General features: G+C 65.3%; 1 protein-coding gene across 1 annotated transcript in view; it reads left to right on the top strand.

Moving 5' to 3' along the window:
- Nucleotides 1-20,764, top strand: part of LOC116838058 (SCO-spondin-like) — a 168,823-nt gene that overhangs the window by 107,317 nt on the left and 40,742 nt on the right. Inside the window, exons 50-65 of the mRNA XM_075063419.1 lie at nucleotides 471-602; nucleotides 3,228-3,373; nucleotides 4,263-4,357; nucleotides 4,443-4,495; nucleotides 6,731-6,901; nucleotides 7,685-7,764; nucleotides 8,166-8,335; nucleotides 8,760-8,806; nucleotides 13,015-13,185; nucleotides 14,629-14,849; nucleotides 15,135-15,256; nucleotides 15,796-16,022; nucleotides 16,365-16,514; nucleotides 17,378-17,442; nucleotides 17,490-17,543; nucleotides 19,690-19,850. Of these exons, the coding sequence (XP_074919520.1) occupies nucleotides 471-602; nucleotides 3,228-3,373; nucleotides 4,263-4,357; nucleotides 4,443-4,495; nucleotides 6,731-6,901; nucleotides 7,685-7,764; nucleotides 8,166-8,335; nucleotides 8,760-8,806; nucleotides 13,015-13,185; nucleotides 14,629-14,849; nucleotides 15,135-15,256; nucleotides 15,796-16,022; nucleotides 16,365-16,514; nucleotides 17,378-17,442; nucleotides 17,490-17,543; nucleotides 19,690-19,850 (2,065 nt within the window). The remainder of the gene's footprint in view (nucleotides 1-470; nucleotides 603-3,227; nucleotides 3,374-4,262; nucleotides 4,358-4,442; nucleotides 4,496-6,730; nucleotides 6,902-7,684; nucleotides 7,765-8,165; nucleotides 8,336-8,759; nucleotides 8,807-13,014; nucleotides 13,186-14,628; nucleotides 14,850-15,134; nucleotides 15,257-15,795; nucleotides 16,023-16,364; nucleotides 16,515-17,377; nucleotides 17,443-17,489; nucleotides 17,544-19,689; nucleotides 19,851-20,764) is intronic.

Below are 20,764 nucleotides of genomic sequence, written 5' to 3'. Positions count from 1 at the left end.
GCCCTGTGGGGCAGGGTCTCTGGGGTCTCAGGCCCTGTGGGACGGGGTCTCTGGCTCTGTGGACAGAGTGGTGTCTCCTGGGTCTCAGGCCCTGTGGGGCAGGGTCTCTGGCTCTGTGGGACAGGGTGGTGTCTCCTGGGTCTCAAGCCCTGTGGAGCAGGGTCTCTGGGGTCTCAGGCCCTGTGGGACGGGGTCTCTGGCTCTGTGGACAGAGTGGTGTCTCCTGGGTCTCAGGCCCTGTGGGGCAGGGTCTCTGGGGTCTCAGGCCCTGTGGAGCACGGTGTCTGGGGTAGCTCCTGGGGTCTCTGGCGCTGTGGAACAGAGCGATGTCTCCTGCAGTCTCTGACTCTGTGGGGCGGGGTCTCTGGGGCAGGGGCTGGCTCCTGCGGTCTCTGGCCCTGTTGGTGGGGTCTCTGGGGCCAGGGGGTCTCTGGGGCGCGTGTGCCTGAGCTGCCCCATCTCTCCAGCAGGCTCCGGGGCAGAATGGGGTCCCTGGTCGGAGTGCTCCGTGCCCTGCGGGGGCGGCTATCAGAACCGCACACGGGGCAGCACCGTCCTGCACCGGATCGAGTTCACCACCTGCAACCTCCAGCCCTGCGCCGGTGAGACACTGTCTGTCCGTGGGCTCCGTGCGCAAGGGGCTGCAGCCTGAGCTGAGAGGGCTGTCCAGCCCCGGGCCCACATCCTCTGGGGCCATGCTGCCCTCCCCGCTCCCTCCCTGACGGCCGTGTGCAGAGCTGCAGCCAGAGCGCCCGGGGGCCGTAGGGCTGGACAGACTGGGTCAGCCCAGTCCCCCAGGGGCCGGAGGGAGGTGCGAGAACCCCCTGATAGCGGATGGGGAGTTCTGGGATAGCTAGAGGTTGGCTGCAGCCCTGAAGCAGCAGGTTTCATTTCCCTTCCCCAAAGCGTTTATCATTGCTGGGTTTGCTCTCCACAGACATGGCCAGGCCCTCCCGAATCGGGCTGAGCTTTCGGCCTCGGGGCTCTCCTGCGGCAGTGAGTTCCACAGGCTAATCGTGTGTTGCAGAAATAAGCATTTCCTCTGATCAGTTCTGAATTTAATGTAATGGGACGTCCCCGGTTCCTGCGCTAGGAGTCGGGGAAACAGATGCCCCAGGCAGCCCTCCCGAGCTGAGCTGCTATTTTATGTGCAGTGCTAGGGTAGCTGTGTGGGTCCCAGTTCTGAGAGAGACAAGGTGGGGCAGGGAATAGCTTTTACTGGGCCAGCTTCTGCTGGTGAGAGAGGAGTGTTCGAGCCCCACGCAGCTGGGTGCACCCAGAGCTGCGTGGGGCTGGAAAACTCTCCCCGACAGAAGCTGGTGCAATAAGAGATTCTACCTCCCCCACCTTTTCACTCCTCGTTATATAGATTTTTCTCACGGCCCCTCTGCTCCATCCCCTCCCTAGTCGCTCCAGTCTCCCCTTGTGGAGTTTTTCCAGGCCCGTGTTGTTGTCGTCGCCTTGCGCTGGGCCCTGCGAGCTGGGGCTGGTCTCTGGGGTGGGTGTCCGGGGCGGCCCAGGGGCAGACGAGGCCGGGATTAGAACAGTCTCGGTTATTCCCCATCCCTGTCCTTTGCCACCTGACATCACATGAGCTTCATGAATGGCAATTGTGTCCCGAGCAGAGGTCCCACTGCCACCCACAGAGCAGGTCCGTGTCCTGGGCTGCTCTGGTTAACGGGACCCTGGCCAGCGTGCAGCTCCCTGTGGGTATTGACAGAGGAGTCCATTGGCCGTCAGGCGTCGGGATCTCGCTGGGCCTGCCTCATCTGCAAACGTTGCTCTGCCCCAGCTCATGCCCGGGAGCTAGGCCAGAGCCTGAGTGACCCTTTGCTCCTGCTCCCTGCCTGGGCTCTTGGCCAGCGTTCGGTCGGGTGGTGGGTAAAAACTCTGCCCTACGGATGGTTTGGGGAAGGTGTCTGGCCTGGGTTTGTCACCGACCTGCAGGCTCTGGGCTGCGCCCCAGCCTTGGAACTTCGGGAGGAGCCCCACAGTTCGCCCGACCCCCCAGGCGTCCCTTTCTGCTCCAGGGCTGACCATGCGGCCTCTCCACCTCAGAGACGGAGCCTCTGGGCTCCAGCCCTCCTGCTTCCCCCCGCGAGCTCTGCCAGCAAGTCCCACGAAGCTGGGGTCCTGGGGGAGCCTCGTCTGCTCCGCAGGGACCGACATGCCCAGACAGGACCTGCAGCGACCCCCACCCAGCGCTGGCCCAGCCCTCCTGCTTTCCCCCGGGAGGTCTGCCAGCGAGTCCCACGGAGCTGGGGTCCTGGGGGAGCCTCGTCTGCTCCGCAGGGACCGACGCGCCCAGACAGGACCTGCAGCGACCCTCACCCAGCGCTGGCCCCGCCCTCCTGCTCCCCCCCGCGAGCTCTGCCAGCGAGTCCCACGGAGCTGTGCCCTGGGGGAGTCTCATTCGCTCCACATGCCCAGCCAGGACCTGCAGCGACCCTCACCCAGTGCGGGCCCAGCTGCCGGGTTCGTCAGTCACCTGGCACAGCCTGGGGGACCTGGAGCTACCTCAGGGGGTCAGTTAGAGCAGAGCCCGTCTGGCCAGCCCAGAGCCCAGCCCAGCTGCTGTGACTCCGTGGCCAGGCTCTGTCCCTCGCTGACTCCTTCCTTGCTCAGCTCCTGTGAGAGATCTCTGAGCTCTTTCCCACAGCCAGCGCCTTATCCCCGCACCTCGGAGCCCTTGGCTCTGGAGCTGGGTCTTCCCTGCTCAGTGACCCGCCTGCCCTGAGAGCCAGTGTCATCCTTTCCCCCTCACCAGGTGCATTATAGGGGAAACTGAGGCACACATGGGCTTAATATAAAATATTACAGAAAATTCCCGCTTCATTACTGTGCTCTTTCCAGATCCGACTAGATGCTCATAACAGCCCCTTCCGGCCACAGAGTTTATGACCCAATGCAGCACAGGGTGGCAGGCTGGAAGTGGGAAGGGGGGGCTCTGGTTAGTTCTGGGGTGGGAAACCTCCCACGGGGACCAGCTGCTGTAGGGCTGGGGAACTGGGGGGGTGGGTCCCAAGGAAACCAGCTGATGGGGGGGACCAGGGGACCTGGCTGATAGAAGGAGTCGGGGGGGCACCAAGGAACCAGGTGCTTGCAGGGGGGTCAGTAGGGGGCACTCTCCCCTCAGGCAGTGCTGACCCCGGTGCCAGGGGCCGGTGGCCTTCCCTCTCCCCTCTGTGTTGCTCTACCCGTGCATCCCACTGTCTCCCTGTCCCCAGGTGAGGGGCCCGGCATCTGCCCGGAGGGGAAGCTGTGGCAAGAATGCGCTGACGCACCAGCCTCCTGTGCGGAGCTGGGCACGGACCCCCCTGCTGACAGGCCCTGCCACGCTGGCTGTTACTGCCCCCCCAGCACCGTCCTGCTGGTGAGTGAGCAAGAGCCCCCCGCACCCCAGCGCTGCCTCCCCAGGCCCAGCACAGAGCTGGGGGGGCCTGGGCAGGCCGTGGACTTCTCCCTCCCTGCCGCTGTCCCGGCTCCGGCAGGAGCTTGCTCTCCTCCCCTGGGCCCTGGGGCTGGAGGAGTTCCGTGCCTGATGATTATTGGGGGGCCCAGGCCCCTGCTTGCCCCCCTGTGCCCACCCCTGCCTGGAAGGGACCTCGAGAGGTCACCACGACCAAGTAACCCTAGCCCAGGCCTGACAGGGGTTTGTCCAGCCTCTTAAACACCTGCAGTGACGGGGATCCCACATCCTCCCTTGGGGCCTGGGCAAGAGCTGAGCTCCCCGAGAGCGAGAACTTCCCCTTGCTGCATTAACTCATTGCTGCTTGTCCTGCCTCACCCGGAGTGAGATTAGCCCTGTCCACGCCTGTGTCACGCTGGTGACGCTATTCACGGGGTGAGCCCCCAGCTCCTCTCCAGCAGTGCAGCCGCCCAGCCAGTTAGGCCCCGTCTGGGAGCTGTGGAGTTTAATTTTTCTTTCCTAAGGGCAGTACTTTGCACTTGTCTTTATTGAATTTCGGTTTGTTGATCTCAGACCAATTCTCCAATTTGTCGAGATCACTTGGAATTCTGCCCCTGTCCTCCGGAGCGCCCGCTATCCCTCCCAGCCAGGCGTCATCCGGACATTGCGTTAGCATCTCTCCTCTCCCTTCTGCAAGCCACTAATGAGAATATTGACTGGTACCGGTCCCAGGACTGACCCTGAGCCCTTGCTAACTGCTCTCAGTGCCGATCTTTCAACTAGCTGAGCGCCCATCGTCCCGCGTGTCCCTGTTCCTGTCTGAGCTCGCTCTGTGCTGTGCATCTGCTTCCAGAATAACCTGTGCGTGGCGGCGGCGGAGTGCCCCTGCGCCGAGGGCGGAGTGCTCTACGCCCCGGGAGACGTGGTGTCCAGGGGCTGTGAGAACTGGTCAGTGCCCTTCTCCAAGGCTCCCCCTCCCCGGGCCGCTTCCTCGGGGCTTTGGCTCTAACCACTTGCTCTCTCCCCTGCCCAGCTCCTGTGAGGCAGGCCGGATCTCCAACTGCTCCCGGGTGGCCTGCGGGGACGGTGAGAGCTCGCGCTAGGGCTGGGGAGCGCAGGGCTGGCCGCTGCCCCGGCCCCTGGCCAGGGGAACCAGGCAAAGAGCAGGAACGGGACCTGCCCTGTGAGGTTCCACCCCAGCATCCAGCCCTGAGTGACACCAGCACATCCCTTGCCCCGTTCCTCCAGGAGCCTCGCTGAGCGCCTGGCCTGCCCTGACAGTCCCGGTGACAGGGGGGTGGGGTGGGGTGGCACATTGCATGTTGGCGTCTCACCCGGAGCCCCCAGCCCCTCCACGTCACAGGGCAGTGAGTGGCTGGAGCCCATAACAGAGTGAGACACCGAGGGGCTGGCCCCATTCCCAGCTCTGCTCCCCATGGCCGCCAGCCCAAGGCTGCCGTGCTGGGGGCTGCATGACCCAGGCTTCAGGCCAGAGCTTTGTCCCACGGGGGCCGTGATGAGGTGGCTGCAGTCTCCAGGTCTGTTGGCATGGAGCAATCTAGAGGTGTGGGGCAGACCTTGACGGTCGCCCCGGTTCCCGGCAGTGAGCGTCGGCTGGTCGACTGGACGACCCTGGAGCAGAGTCGGTTTCCTGACAGCCCTGGGGGTCTTCTACAGAACAGGTACCCGGTTTGCACGGCCCCCCTCCGTCGGGCACCGGACTTGCCCTGCCTGGGCCGGACGCGAGGAGCAGCCCGCCACGTCGCAGCCCTGCTCCAGTGAGTGTGCACCCCTGCCCCGGGAGACCAACCCTGCCCCGCTCCGCGACTGTGCCCTTGCCCCATCCGGCGCCGCGCTCAGCGACGTCAGCACCCCTAAGAACCCCCTCCCCCAGTGGACTGTGCCCCGCCCCTGGAGACCAACGCGCCGCCCCACCCCCGACTGGCCCCTGCCCATCCCGGCGAGCCACGCCACCCCGCCTGCTCCAGCGACTGTGACCCATCTGGCCCGGGAACCAACTCCCGCCCCACCCCAGCGACTGTTGCCACCCTGCCCATCCCAGGAGACACCACCCCCCCGCCCGCCCAGCGACGGTGCCTCTGCCCGCCCCGGACACCAACTCCCGCCCCACCCCAGTCGACCTGTGCCCTGCCCACCCGGGACACCAAACTCCCGCCCCACCCAGTGACAGTGCCCGCCATACCCGGGGAAAGCGCGCCCGTCTGCTCCAGAACTGTGCCCTCACCCCGGGAGGACCAACCCCCGCCCCACCACCAGCGGACTGTGCCCCTGCCCATCCCGGGAGAGCAAACCGCGCCGCCCCGCCTCCAGCAACTGTGCAATGTCCACCCCGGAGACCAACCCTTGCCCCACCCCAGTGACTGTCCCCTGCCCATCCGGGAGACCGCCCCCAGCCCCACTCCCGATGTGCCATGGTCCACCCCAGGAGACAACCCCTGCCCCACCTGACTGTTGCCCCTGCCCAATCCCGGAGACGGCCCCCAGCCCACTCAGTGACTGGCCCATGCCCACCCCGGGACACCAACCCTGCCCACCCCAATGGACAAGTGCCCCTGCCCATCCCGGGAGAGCGCTGCCCCGTCCTGCTCCAGCAACTGTGCCCCTGCCCACCCCGGGAGACCAACCCCCGCCCCACTCCAGTGACGGTGCCCCTGCCCATCCCGGGAGACCAACCCCCGCCCCACCCCAGTGACTGTGCCCCAGCCCATCTCGGGAGACCGCCCCCCAGCCCCACTCCAGTGACTGTGCCCCTGCCCACCCTGGGAGATGAACCCCTGCCCCACCCCACCCCAGTGACTGTGCCCTTGCCCATCCCGAGAGAGCACTGCCCGTCCCGCTCCAACAACTGTGCCCCTGCCCATCCCGGGAGACTGCCCCCCCGCCCTGCTCCAGCGACTGTGCCCCTGCCCACCTTGGGAGACCTCCCCCCTGCCCTGCTCCAGTGAGTGTGCCCCCACCTGCCCCAGGATACCGCCTCCCGCCCTGCTCCAGCTGACCCCGTGGGGGCATCCCGGTTCCAGGAGCGACCCCAGGGGCTCTGTGCTGCTCACCATGTCTTACCTGCTGCTGCCAGGCTGGGAGGAGGAGCAGGGAATGGCCCGGGCGGGGAGGGGGGGGTGCAAATGGCCTGCAGGTCCCCAGCAGCCTCCTGGGGTGGGGGTGCGAGCCTGTGACACATGCCCAGTGCTGGGGGGACACAGGCTGGTGAGGAGTGAGGCTTTCCCCAGGCACCTGGTGCTGGCTCTGGTGCCCGCAGGCCAGGGGAGGGCAGGGGGCCTGACACCCATGGCTCTGCCCCAGGGAGCGGCGGCTGGAGCGCATGGAGCCCCTGGACCGAGTGCACCAAGAGCTGCGGGGAGGGGCTGCGGAGCCGGGCCCGAGCCTGCGACAGCCCCACCCCGTTGGGCCACGGCGACTACTGCGAGGGCCCCCCCGCCCAGGTGGAGACCTGCCACCAGGGGCAGTGCCCAGGTACGGGGGGGGGGTGTTCCTAGAGCAGGCAGCCCCACTGGAGCGTGCCATGGGGGAGGGCAGCTATCCCTGTGGGGGAAACTCCTGGTCCCCCTCCCATGGCTAAGTGGGGCACTGGGCTGTGAGGAGCGGGCTCGGCAGGGGGTGCTGGGCTGCAGGGAGCGGGGTGGGGCGAGCTGGGCTGCGGGGAGCAGCCTCGGTGGGGGGTGCTGGCTGCAGGGAGCGGGGTGGGGAGAGCTGGGCTGCGGGGAGTGGGCTTGGCAGGGGGTGCTGGGCTGCGGGGAGCGGGGTAGGAAGAGCTGGGCTGTGGGGAGTGAGCTCGGCGGGGGGTGCTGGGCTGCAGGGAGCGGGATGGGGGCTCGCCAGGGGGCAGGGGCTGCAGGGAGGGGTATGGGGTTCAGCGGGCGGTGCCGGGCTGTGGGCTCAGTGGGGGGCACAAGGCTGCAGGGAGCTGGGCAGGGGGCGCTGGGCTGCGGGGAGCGGGGCAGGGGCTCAGCGGGGGGCACTGTGCTGCAGGGAGTGGGGCGGGGGCTCAGCGAGGAGCGCTGGGCTGCAGGGAGCGGGCTCGGCAGGAGGCGCAGGGCTGCGGGGAGCGTAGCAGGGGCTCGGCGGGAGGCACAGGGCTCCGGGGAGCGTAGCAGGGGCTCGGCGGGAGGCGCAGGGCTGCGGGGAGCGTAGCAGGGGCTCGGCGGGGGGCGCCGGACTGCAGGGAGTGGAATGCGGCTGGTGACCCCCGGAGCAGCATGCCACATCCTCACCCCCAGCCTCTCTCCATCTCCCCAGCTCTGGACTGCGCAGCCGTGCAGGGCTCCATGTACAGCCGCTGCGGCCCCTCGTGCCCCCGCTCCTGCGACGACATCTCGGTAAGGGAATGGCTGCCCCTGGGAGTGAGGGGGCTGCCCCACGCCGGCCCTGGATTCCTGGGCTGGGCTCCTGTCCCGTAGGGCAGGGAGAGCTCCTGCTGCCCCCCTGCTCCAGGCCTGGCTCCTCTACCCTGCCAGGCCGGGCTGCTCCCCTTTGCCAGGGCACAGGGCATTGTGCTTCCTCCATTCCCCCTGCTCTCCCCACAGGCCCTGCCCCACAGCAGGCGAGGCTGAGAGGTGCACTGGGCAGTGATAGGAATGTTGCCACCCTGCTGGGAATCCAGCCTGTGTGTGTCCTTGTCCCCCTCCCTGCCCAGCAATGACCACGGGACTCCATAGCGCCTCCCTCCCCCATGCCCAGGGGTCTCCTCCCCACCCCGTGACGCTCCCTCTGCCCCCAGCACTGCATGTGGAGGTGCGAACCCGGCTGCTACTGCACCAGCGGCAGGGTGCTGAACGCCAACGGCTCGGCCTGTGTGGAGAGGCAGGACTGCACCTGCCTGGACCTGCTCACCCAGGAGAGGTACCTGCCGGGGCAGACCGTGGCCCACCAGGACGGCTGCAACAACTGGTGAGCGAGACTGGCACGTGGGGGGACAGCTGCTGGTCCGTGACACCAAGCCTTGCCATGCCCAGTGCATGGGTTGGGGCAGGGAGTGCAGAGGGGTGGGGGTCCTCGTGGGGCAGTGAAACCAGGAACATGGGGAGGCTGTGGGGAGGAGATGCGGAGGGGGGTATGCCCAATGGGGCAGAGCTGCGATAGGGCTGCAGTGCCACACCCCAGAGATGGCTGCATTGCGGCGGTGGGTGAGCACTGCTGCTCTGTGAGGCTCCCGAGGTGAGGATACCGAGGTGCTGTCCCAGCCCCCCACGCTGCGGGGGGAAGGGGGCTGTCTCCCGGTGGAGGTGGGTGTGCTGGAGGCACTGAGGGTCCGTTCTAGGTCCCCCCTGACTCCATCCCAGCCCGTCTCACTGCTGCTCCGCTCCCTCCCCAGCACCTGCACTGGGGGGATGCTGCTCTGTACCAGCCTGCCCTGCCCTGGTGAGTACCCGGCTGGCCACTGGTAGCCCTGGCGTGGGGCGGGGACTGAGGGTCGCTGGGGGAGGCAGAGGGGCACACGAGGTAATGGTGCCCCCAGGGGTGTGATGGGAAGTGCAGAGGGGCCTATGGGTGGATGGAGAAGGGGTGCCCTGAGGGATACAATGGGAGTGGGGTGAATGGGGGGCCCTGGGATGGGGAGGGGAGGGTCCCAGGCCACACACTGATTGGGTGGCAGGTTTGGAGGGGACGTGGCCTCTCCTGTGGCTCTCTTCCCTTTGTTCACCTCCCTGAGGGTGCAGGGGAGAAGGTGGGGGGTGGTGAGAGAAGGTGGGGGGCGGCTAGGTGCGCGCTAGGTGAAGAGGGGGGTGGAGTGGGGGTGGGGGCAGAGAGGAGAGGTTGGGTGTGGTAGAAGGGGCCTAGGCTGCTGCGAGAAACTCCTGAGCACCCTCTCTCTGCTCCCCTCTTCCCAGTGGCTGGAGGGCTGGTGTGACTGAGGGCTCATGACCCACTGCTCCCGGACTGTGGCGGGAGCGCAGGAGTGGTGACGTGGATACCGCGCCTCGCGCTGCCCCACCCTCAGCACGGCGGGGCGAGATGTGCCGGGACAGGGAGCGTCACGGGCGACACCAGCACTCAGCCTCCAGCCACAAGGATGCCCCTCGGCTGCTTTCTGCCCCGGTACGGCCCCGAGCCCGCGACAGCGTTCCCGTCCCTTCCCCCCATCCCCGGTTCTGGTACGGCCCCAGCCCGGACAGCGGTGCCCTGTCCCTTCCCCCACCCCCCCGCCTGGGTAGGCCCGAGCCGGACAGCGTCCGTCCCCCCCCCACCCCCCGCTGGGTACGGACCCGAGCCCGGACAGCGTCCCTTTTCCGAACCGCATGGTATAGCCAAAAAAAGGGGCCCGGACAGCGCTCCCTTCCCCCCCGCTGGGTACGGTCCTGAGGCCCGACAGGGTCCCTTCCCCCTACCCCCTGTCACAGGAGTCCCTGGGCGATGTCTCTGGAACTGCTCCCACACTTAAGCCAGCAGGACTCTTGGGGAGCCTCTTCTCCCTTGGAGCTGAACTTGTTCAGAGGGCAAGAAGCTCACACGTCTTCACCTCCTGGGTCTCTCCTTGGAGCACTATCAGCATCCTCTGCCCCTCCGTGTGCTCCCACAGCGAGTCCACCAGGCGGGGTCCTGGGGAAGCCACAGGGTTCTAGCCCCCACTTTGCAGTCAGACGTGAACCCTCTAGCCGCCAAAACAGAGGTTTATTCGATACAGCGAACAGGGTCTACAACAGAGCTTGTAGGATACCAGCTGAACCGAGACCCCTCAGACAGGTCCATTCTGGGGGGCAGGGAGCCAGACCTCAGTCTGCCTTCACTCCCCTCCCAACAAGCTCCAGACTAACCACCCGCCCTGCCAGCCCCTCCTCTTGCTCAGCGCCCTTTCCCGGCGGCAGTGAGGTCACCTGATCCCTTTTCGTCCAACAACCTTCAGTGGCACCTTTGGCCAGAGGAGGGGCCCGGCCAATCAAGTTGGCTAGGAAGAACACGAGTGCCCGGCAATTTAGGGCAACTGGCCTTCCTCTGCTAGGCAAATCACACACCCTTATCCACCACCTAAACTTTAAGAACTGTCTAGGGGACCACTGAGGCACACACGTATTCAGAGCAACATTAGGAACAGTCCCAGTTCGTCACATCTCTCCCCCTTCGAGGGAGCGAACGGAGCCAGCGTCACTCCAGGCCAGGACCTGCGAAGTTCGAACCCAGCCAACGTTCCCGATGGTGCCCCAGCATCTCATCCCGATCCTTGGTGTGAGTTACACCAGCCCTCCACTTTTTGTGCCCTCTCGTTGGCTTGAGTGTGCTTGATGTCACTTGCAGGCGCGTGTGGGAAGTTTATGCGGCCTGTCCCCTTTTGCCACCCACAATACTCCTGGGTTTAAACTGGGACAGGGTCTTTCTCCAGCACTCTGGGCTGCGATCCGGGCTCTCTTGGTTAAGAGCCGCCCATCTTGGCCTTGGCCAGCTCTGGGCGGGGCAGCCCCTCCCCACCTGGTGGCCAGGACACAACACCTCTGCCATCCTCATCTTATACTGTCCAGGTTTACCATCAGTCCCACCTCCTTAGGCAGCCCAGCCACATCTTCCCCGGACACCTGTTCCTCCAGGTCGGCTAAAGATGCACATGTTTCAGTGTCTGCCAGGGCCAAGTCTCATTCCCCCTCTCTGTCTAGAAATCTCCCCAGGGCCTAGGCATTGGGTCGGCATCGGACACTTGTGATGGCATTTAAGCTTCTGAAGCCCCCATAAAACAGACATCCTGCCTCCCTTGGGGAATCAGCCCCACGATGAGGCCCAGGCTGTAAACGCTGATCCCATCTAAGCCAGCATATCCATTAACATCTCCTCCAGATCTGGGTTGGCCTGTCCCAGTGACTCTGAAGGGGAACACCTGATGGGGAGATTGGCTCCCACCAGGGAAGAGACTCCACCAGGGGGTCTTTCCCCTTCCAACCTCCCCTTTCAGGTCCAGGGTCACCTCACTCTCTCCCCATCCAGCAGCTGAGAGCGGAAATCTTCTCTCTGCCCCGCTGGGTACGGCCCCAAGCCTGGCCGGTGTCCCTTCCCCCTGTCGGGTACAGCCCAGAGCCTGCTCTGCCCCCACAGATACCACCCCAGTGCCAGTTGCCACTGCCCTGGTATGGGCCCTACCCTGAGCTGACACCATTGTAATGGGTTGGGTCCCAGAAACCCGCTTGGGGCTGCCAACTGATGTGCCAGGACTGCTGCCCCTGCTTTCCTGCCCTGGCAGCTTGGGACTTCAGTGCCCTGCCTGGTTTGAGCCAGACCCACTAGCCTGCTGCAAACCCAGAGCCAGGTCTGAACCACGTCCCCTAACAGCTGCAGGCTTCACTGAAAGCAGCTCACAGGAGTGTTCCTGTCTCTAACACGCAGATGCCCAACTCCCAGTGGGTCCAAACCCCAAATAAATCCATTTTACCCTGTTTAAAGCTTATACAGGGTAAACTCATCAATTGTTCGCCCCCTATAACACCCACAAAAGCTCATGCTCCAAAACGTCTGTTAGTCTATAAGGTGCCACAGGATTCTTTGCTGCTTGTACAGTTCCAGACTAACACGGCTACCCCTCTGATACTGATAGAGAGAGATGCACAGCTGTTTGCCCCCCACACATACTCCAGGTTAATTAATAAGTAAAAAGTGATTGCATTAAATACAGACAGGAGGATTTAAGTGGTTCCAAGTAGTAACAGCCAGAACAAAGTGAATCACCAAGCAAAATAAAATAGAACATGCAAGTCTATCGCTAAGAAACTGAATCCAAATAACACCTCACCAGTTCCAGTGAGCTTCCTTTTACAGACCAGTCTCCTGCTAGTCTGGGTCCAGCAATCGCTCCCACCCCCTGCAGTCACTGCCCTTTGTTCCAGTTTCTTTCAGGTATCCTTGGGGGTGGAGAGGCTCTCTCTTGAGCCAGCTGAAGAGAAAATGGAGGGGTCTCCCAGGGGGTTAAATAGACTTTCTCCTGGGAGTGGAGACCCCCTCCTCACTCCTATGCAAAGTCCAGCTCCAAGATGGAGATCTGGAGTCCCTGGGCAAGTCACATGTCCATGCATGACTCAGTTTTTGCAGGCAGCAGCCGTTGCCCACATGGTATCTTGAATGTTTCCAGGTAGACGTCTCATGTGGCTTAGGGCCTTCCAAGATCCATTGTTTGTTAAATGCTTCTTGACTGGGCACTTAACTTGCGAATTCCTTTCTAAAGAAGCTGCCCAAATGCCTTACTGCAATTATTTAAAATCAAACCAGTCCCCAGCCAGGATTCAGCTCTTGGAATACTCTAGTGACACGTGCCTAAAGCTAGGAGGAGGGGATTCGGGAGAGCAGAACCTTCGCAGAGAGATGGCACATGGCACACGTAGCACAGAACATATTCCAGTTATGTCACATAGACATTCGTAAGCATATTCCATAAAGCCTCATGGGGGGCACCGTCACAGCCATGTCCCCTGCCCAGTTATGGCCCCGACCCTGAGACATCCTCCATCCCTCTGGCATGCCAGCCCCGGGGCAGGGTCCCTGTGTTAGTCTGGCCTGTAGCCCGGGGGGTTATGGCAGATCCAGGGCTCCAAGCCCCAGGTCCAGGCAGCCGAGGCTCAGGGAGCTGGGCTCACCTCTCTGGGGGTGGTTTGCAGTGGACGGTGGCTGGAGTTCCTGGGGGCCATGGTCAGCCTGCGCCGCCTGCGCCGGGGAGTCGGCACGGAGCCGGGAGTGCAGCAGCCCTCCCGCCCGCTTCGGGGGCGTGCCCTGCCCTGGAGAGGCCTGGCAGAGCCGTGCCTGCCATGATGGAGACACCATGTGTGAAGGTGAGAGACTGGCCCAGGCGCCGACCCTCCGGCAGCAACCAGCCACCTGGTCTGGGCCCCGGCTCTGCCTGTGCCCCCAGAGCCTGCCATGGTCCCATCGCCACAAGGGGCACGACGCCGTGCAGAGCTGCGCCCAGCCCCAGGCAGCGTTCTGCCAAGGGAAATGGGGCCGAGACCCCCTTGGAGCCATCGCTGGGCCTGGCATGGCCGCCCGGGCCCTGTGTGATCAGTTGCCCCTCACCAACTCTTGCTCCCATCCCGCCACACCCCCTCAGAGCCCCCCAGCCTCTGCCCCTTCCCTCGGTGACCCAGCCTGGCCTGGCTCCGCGCCTTGGCCCCCTGCACCCTGGCCCAGTCCCCTCACTGTCAGGTGTGTAGCCCACATCGGCCGCGGTGGAGTGGAAGCGCTGGCCAGGGCAGGGGTCAGGTCCAGGGGCTGACTGGGCAGCAGGACCCGTGGGGCAGAGGCAGACTAGGTGGAGCTGGATGGGTCACTGCCCTTGTGGCCCAAGCCCCGGCAGTGCTCAGGCTGCCGCGATGCCACTCATGCCCTGGGCAGCCCTGCCAGCCCCATCCTCACCCCTGCCTGGGCAGGACTGATGGTGTCACGAGCTCACAGGTCATGCCCACTCTTGGCCCCGTGTGATCCGTGAGGGGTGCCCCTTTAGTGCAACAGCCCTTCTCGGGGGGCCACTTTCTCTCAGGGTCAGTCCCCTCGCTCTGGGCCCCCAGGGCTCCCACCCCCAGAGGGAATCACGGCACCCTGATCTCTAGACCAGAGTGTAAAATAGGTTTATTGAGCATCTGAACCCATCTCCGGGCCTCAGGCCTGGCCTCCCTCAGCCCAGCACAGCCTCCAGGGGGGCTCTGCCTGCTCCCCCTCTCCAGTCCCGAGCCCCCCGCCCCCAACTTCCTAGCTGGTCATCTGATATCACCTTCTCCAAGTCCCACCTCTGTCCATTGTCTTCTCCCCAGGTAAACAGGGTGGCCTGGGTCTCCTCCCCTCTTCTGTCCTCTGGCCCCTCTGGCTGGTCAGGTCACTGGGGTCCTCTCCCCGCAGCCCATTGTCCTCCCACTGGCCAGAACCGGCTGCGACTCCTGAGCTGGGTCGTCAGGTCAGTGGGTCACCAGTTGCTGGGATGTCCGTCCTGCAGGCCATCGGCCGGGGTCCCAAGTTCCCTCTTAGTCCTCTGCCGTCCCTCTCCCCTCCCCTCGTTAAACCAGTAACACCTGGGGACACTGAGTTCCACCCGCGCGAGTGCAAACCATTGGAAAAGCCAAGAAAAAACCAAGACCCCCCGCAGCTTGTCACACATGGCCAGAGCGCCCTGTGTGGCCGCGTGATTTCCTTGCTGCTCCCTGCACAGCCCGGACGTGTGGCCCGCACTGTGTGACGGGCGCTGCCGGGCTGTGGGAGGGGTGACCCCGGCTCTCTCCCCACAGGCTGCGGCGGGGGGCAGGTGGCCTTCGCCTGTGGCAAGCCCTGCCCCCGCTCCTGCGAGGACCTGCAGGCGGACATGGCCTGCCTGGATAGCCCCCAGTGCCAGCCCTCGTGCGGCTGCCCCGTTGGCCAGCTCCTCCAGGACGGGGCGTGTGTGAGCCTGGCGCAGTGTCGCTGCAAGTACCGCAGCGGCTCCCTGGGGCTGGAGGGGCGGTGCACCCAGGTAAACCTCCACGGCCTGGGGGGGTGCCGGAGGGCACGGGGGGCTGCGCTGGGGATACAGGGAGGGGGAGGGGGGCTGGGAGGGAGAGCTACAGGGAGGTTTCGGGGGCTGGGGATACAGGGTGGGCACAGGGGTTGGTCAGGGATACAGGAGGGGGAGGGCATGGGGAGCTGGGCAGGAAGCGCGGCGGGCCTGGCCAAGGGATAATCGGGGTGGGGAGGCGGGGCTGGGCAGGGGAGGGCCCAGGGGGCTAGTGGGTGGGCTGCGTCTGTGGCTTTCCGGGAGGATGATCCCCGGCCTGTCTCCGCAGAGGCTCCAGAGCAGCAGACCCTCTTGGCTTGGGCTGGTCCCGTGCCCTGGGAGTACGCACAGCCTGGGCAGACCGTGTACGGGCCTTGCCAGAACTGGTGAGTGCTGGGCTCTGCGGGCACTTGGGACCTCCTTCCCTAGGCAGCCTGGGGGCCGGAACGGGGCTGGCGCTGCCCACATCCGTCCTGGGTAGCAGAGTCCAAACCCCCATCCCCTTAGGGCTGCGGGTGGCTCTGGGGACTGGGAGGCCCCAGGCCTTGGGGCAGTCTCGGGCAGGTGCCACCTGGCAAAGCCCCTCACTGCGACCCACCCTCCCTCCAGGGCCCTGCCTGGCATCTGCCCAGAGGTGGCTGAGTGAGCCGAGGAGATGGACCCTTCCCCAGGCCTCGCAGAGCTGCAGCCTCTGCCCAGGGCAGCTGGGCAGGACCTTGGGCTCTGGGGCAGTGCCCGGGGGAGGGTAGGCCTGGGTGGGTCATCAGGGTTGGGCTCTGGGCAGTGCCTGGGTTTTCTCCCCCAGCCTGGGCACCAGGCGTGCGGAGCTCTCGTCTTTGGCTGCCCAGGGCTGGGGCAGGGGGGTTGGATGCAGGTGCAGTTGGGGGCTGCGTGACCACGGTAACACGCTATCCTCTCCCCACAGCACCTGCGAGGATGGGCACCTGCAGTGCCGTGCCAACCCTGCGTGCCGGCTGGAAGGCAGCTGGGGGGCCTGGGGGCCATGGTCGCCCTGCCCCCAGCGCTGCCAGGAGGGCACCCAGTTCCGTTTCCGAGAGTGCGATAACCCGGCCCCCCAACACGGGGGCAGGGGCTGCATCGGGGACAGCCAGCAGCAGCGAGCCTGCCACCAGGGCGAACCGCCCTGCCAAGGTGAGAGCCAGGGCGTGGGGCACAGTGGGGGGTGCTGCGAGGGGCACACTGGGGGTGCTCACCCCCAGACCACAGCACGTTTGGGGGGAGTGTTACAGGGCACATCCCAGCTGCTCCCAGGCCCTTTCCCAGTGCAGCAGGGTCATGGTGGCACCTACAGACCCTGACCAAGCCGGCTGTGCCAGGGCCTGCCCCTGTCTGGGACGTCAGAGCCCTGCCCCAGGAGCAGAGGCCTGGCGCGGGGGCGCCGGGAGGGCCGGGGGGACGAGTACTGTGGGGGGACAGACGATGCTGGCAGTGAGCGGCCCATTGTACCCAGTGTCTGTGCCCTGCCTCCTGCAGAGGAGGTGCCATGGAGCGACTGGTCCCCGTGGGCCCCGTGCAGTGTGTCCTGTGGCGGGGGAGAGCAGATCCGCACGCGCCAGTGTCGCCAGCCGGCCTGCCAGGGGCTGGCCGTGCAGAGCAAGACCTGCCACACCCAGGTCTGCCTCGGTGAGTGACCCCTGCGGAGTAACCACCCCCCCTCGGGGAATAGCTACCTCTGCCACCCCCTCGGGGAGTAACCGTCGCCTCTCGGGGAGTAACCGCCCCCCCAGGGAATAACTACCCCATCCCCTCTTCCCCCCGGGGAGTAACCACCCCCCGTCGAGGAGTAGCTTCCTCCGCCCCCCCACCGGGGAGTAACCGCTCCCCCTCGGGGAGTAGCTGCCTCTGTGTCTGCCAGGGAGTAATCGCCCCCACTTGGGGAGTAGCTGCCTCCGCCCCCCCGGGGAGTAACTACCTCATCCCCTCTTTCCCCCGGGGAGTAGCTACCCCCCCCCTGGGAGTAGCTGTCTCCACCCCTCCCCCAGGGAGTAACTACCCCATCCCCTCTTCCCCCCGGGGAGTAACCACCCCCCTCTGGGAGTAGCTGTCTCCGCCCCCCCCCAGGGAGTAACTACTACCCCAATCCCACCTCTTCCCCCGGGGAGTAACCATCCCCCCTCAGGATAACTACCCCATCCCCTCTTCCCCACAAGGAGTAACCACCCCAATCCCCCCTTGGGATTAACTACCCCTATTGTGGAGACCCCCCACTTGCCCTCCCTCCCTGATTGCCCCCCCTTGGGAGTAATCCCCCCACTGCCTGTCTCAGTGAGTAGCCCCCAAAGACAGGCGCTCCTCGCATCTGCTGAAAAGTGCAGTGGTGGGGCGGCAGGTGGGGAGGGCGGGCTGGCTCTGCAGCAGGGGAGAGGGAGCAGGACAGCCCCCTGCAGCTCTGGGCACCCTGGTTCCCAGCACTCACTCCCAGGCCCCAGAGCCTGGGCCCTGGGCAGCCCGCAGGGAGCTCAGGCCTGTCTGTCGCCCTCCCCCAGAGGTGGGCTGCCCGGCGGACGCCTGTACCGGAGTGCCTACAGGAGGAGGGCTGCCCCCTACAGCTGTGCCCACTCACTCACCGCCAGATGGACTGCTTCTCGATGGCTGTGAGGAGGCTGCCACTGCCCAGCGGGCACCTACCAGCACCACGGAGCTGCCGTCCAGGTCAGCGCCCGCGGCTGTTTCATCGCTCTGCAGCGTCGGCAGAGAGCAGCATGGCTTTGGCAGCGTTGCCAAGCTTCCAGCCCCATGGTGGCACTTGAGCTAAGCCCCGCCCCAGTGCGTTGTGGTGTGGGGATAGGTGAGCTAAGCCCCGCCCCAGTGCGTTGGGGTGTGGGGATAGGTGAGCTAAGCCCCGCCCCAGTGCGCTGTGGGTGTGGGGCATAGGTGAGCTAAACCCCGCCCCAGTGCCGCTGTGGGTGGGGGGATTACGTGAGCTAATGCCCCCGCCCAGTGCGTTGTGGGTGTGGGGATAGGTGGAGCTAAGCCCCGCCCCAGTGCGTGTGGGTGTGGGGATAGGTGAACTAAGCGCCCCAGTGCGCTGTGGGTGTGGGGATAGGGTGAGCTAAGCCCGCAGCCCCAGTGCGCTGTGGGTGTGGGGATAGGTGAGCTAAACCCCGCCCCAGTGCGCTTGTGGGTGGGGCGGATACGTGAAGCTTAAGCCCCGCCCCATGTGCGTTGTGGGTGGTGGGGATAGGCTGAGCTAAGCCGCCGCCCGAGTGCATTGGTGGGTGTGGGGATTAGGTGAGCTAAGCCCCGCCCCAGTGCGCTGTGGGTGTGGGGATAGGGTGAGATAACCCGCCCCAGTGCGCTGTGGGGGTGGGATACGTGAGCTAAAGCCCGCCCCAGTGCGTTGTGGGTGTGGGGATAGTGAGGCTAAGCCCCCGCCCCAGTGCGTTGTGGGTGTGGGGATAGGTGAGCTAAGCCCCGCCCAGTGCTTGTGTGTGTCGTGGATAGGTGAGCTAAGCCCCGTCCCCAGTGCGTGTGGGTTGTGGGGATAGTGAGCTTAACCCCGCCCCAGTGGCGGCTGTGGGTGTGGGGTATTAGGTGCAGCTAAGCCCGCCCCAGTGCGCTGTGTGGTGTGGGATAGGTGAGCTAAACCCCGCCCCAGTGCGCTGTGGGTGGGGATACGTGAGCTAAGCCCCGCCCCAGTGTCGTTTGTGGGTGTTGGGATAGGTGAGCTAAGCCCCGCCCCAGTGCGTTGTGGGTGTGGGGATAGTGAGCTAAGCCCCGCCCAGTGCGTTTGTGGGTGTGGGGATAGATGAGCTACAGCCCGCCCCCAGTGCGCTGTGGGTGTGGGGATAGGTGAGCTAACCCGCCCCAGTGCGCTTGTGGTAGTGGGATAGTGAGCTAAACCCCGCTCCCAGTGCGCTGTGGTGGGGGATACGTGAGCTAAGCCCCGCTTCCCAGTGCGTTTGTGGGTGTGCGGAAAGCGTGAGCTAAAGCCTACGCCCCAGTGCATTGTGGGTGTTGGGGTATTAGGTTGCACTAAGCCCCGCCCCAGTGCGCTTGTGGGTGTGGGGATAGGTGAGCAAACCCCCGCCCAGTGCGCTGTGGGTGGGGGGATACGTGAAGCTAAGCCCCGCCCCAGTGCGTTGTGGTGTGGGGATAGGTGAGCTAAGCCCCGCCCAGTGAGTTGTGGGTGTGGGGGAATAGGTGAGCTAAAGCCCCGCCCCAGTGCGCTGTGGGTGTGGGGGATAAGGGTGAGCTAAAACCCTGCCCCCAGTGGCGTGTGGGTGTGGGAAGGTGAGCTAAGCCCTGCCCCAGTGCGCTGTGGGGGAGATACATGAGCTAAGCCCCGCTCCCAGTGCATTGGGGCGCGCGGCTGGTGGGATTAGGTGAGCTAAACCCGCTCCCACAGTGCGCTGTGGTGGTTGGGGATACGTGAGCTAAGCCCCAGTGCATTGTGGGTGTGGGGATAGGTGAGCTAAGCCCCGCCCCAGTGCGTTGTGGGTGTGGGGATAGGTGAGCTAAACCCCGCCCCAGTGCGCTGTGGGTGGGGGGATACGTGAGCTAAGCCCCGCCCCAGTGCATTGTGGGCTATGTTCGTGGGTGCTCCCTGGCTGCGAGCTGTGCTGGCCACATGCAGCCGGGCCCCATGGGGGCAAGAACAGGGCAGGCTGCCAAGGAGTTGGCACCACGCCAATGGCCCTGGAGCATGGGGATGGCGCGCTGGGGTGGCTGCGGCTGCTCTCAGGTGCCCGTCCATCAGCATGAGCCCATGCCAGGGCAGAGGCCCAGTGCCTGCGTTTTCTGTGCTGGAGGGGCCCCTGCCCCACAAGCACCACCGTGGTTTTTGCCTCCTATGCAGGAGTGCCCCTGCCTGGTCACCGAGGAGACCCTGCAGGAGCTCCAGAACCATTCGGCAAATGCCAGCACCCTCCCGGCTGTCCTCACCGCTCAGGGCCGCTGGGTCTCTCTGGGCCAGGAGGTGCAGCCGCGCGACACCATTCGCTCCGCCTGCAGCACCTGGTGAGTCTGCCTGCGCCACGGCCCCACCCCGGCTGCGGCTCTGCAGGGGGGCTGGACCGGGCTGGACCCCCAGCGCTGTCTTGAGAGCTGCTCCTCCCAGGTCAGGCAGAGCAAGGAAACCCTGCTCCGTAGGGGGCTTCGCTGAACCCCCCGCGCCTCCCCCAGGGCTGCGATGGGGACGGGGCCAGTGGCTGCCTGCAGCCCGTGGCTGGGACATGCCTCATGGCTGGCAGACAGACTGCGGCTGGCAGCACAACGGAGCCGCCTACACCCGGGGCCCATTACAAAGTGCTGAGCGGCCAGTGAGAGCGGGAACAGGCCCCTGGAGGGTGACCAGCTGAGCTCTCCAGGTGCATCCCTCTCCCAAGGGACTGACTGCATCCCGGCCTGGCGGCTGCATGGGACCTGCAAGCCCCATTGCAGAATGTGGGGCCAGGTGGGGCTTGTGCTGCTGGAACCCGGCTGGCTTAGAAGGGAATTTGCAGCATGGCTATGCTGGGGCTACCAGCCTGACCCCATCCACTTGGCGCTGGTTCTGGGGCAGTGGGCAGTTCTGGGGCGTGAGCGCTGTGTGTAGGGCGGCCCTAGAGAGTGGGCTGGGCCAGAGCTTGGCACAGCCCCCCTGCCACCTTTCCAGGCTTGAGCCGTCCTGGGAACATCTGCTGCTCTGCCCGGGCCATGCCCTGAACTGCCCCTTCCTGGGCTGAGGGTCCTTGATGCTCTGCAAAAAAGAGAAACTGGAGATTCACCAATCTCCTAGAACTGGAAGGGACCCTGGAAGGTCACTGAGTCCAGCCCCCTGCCTTCTCGAGCAGGACCAAGTACTGATTTTTGCCCCAGACCCCTAAGTGGCCCCCTCAAGGATTAAACCCCTGGGTTTAGCAGGCCAATGCTCAAACCCCTGAGCTACCCCT

This window comes from Chelonoidis abingdonii, chromosome 2 (assembly GCF_003597395.2).
Source record: "Chelonoidis abingdonii isolate Lonesome George chromosome 2, CheloAbing_2.0, whole genome shotgun sequence".
Classification (NCBI taxonomy): Eukaryota; Metazoa; Chordata; order Testudines; family Testudinidae; genus Chelonoidis; species Chelonoidis abingdonii.
Note: the sequence above shows the minus strand (reverse complement) of the source record. Positions and strands in the feature narration are given on the sequence as shown.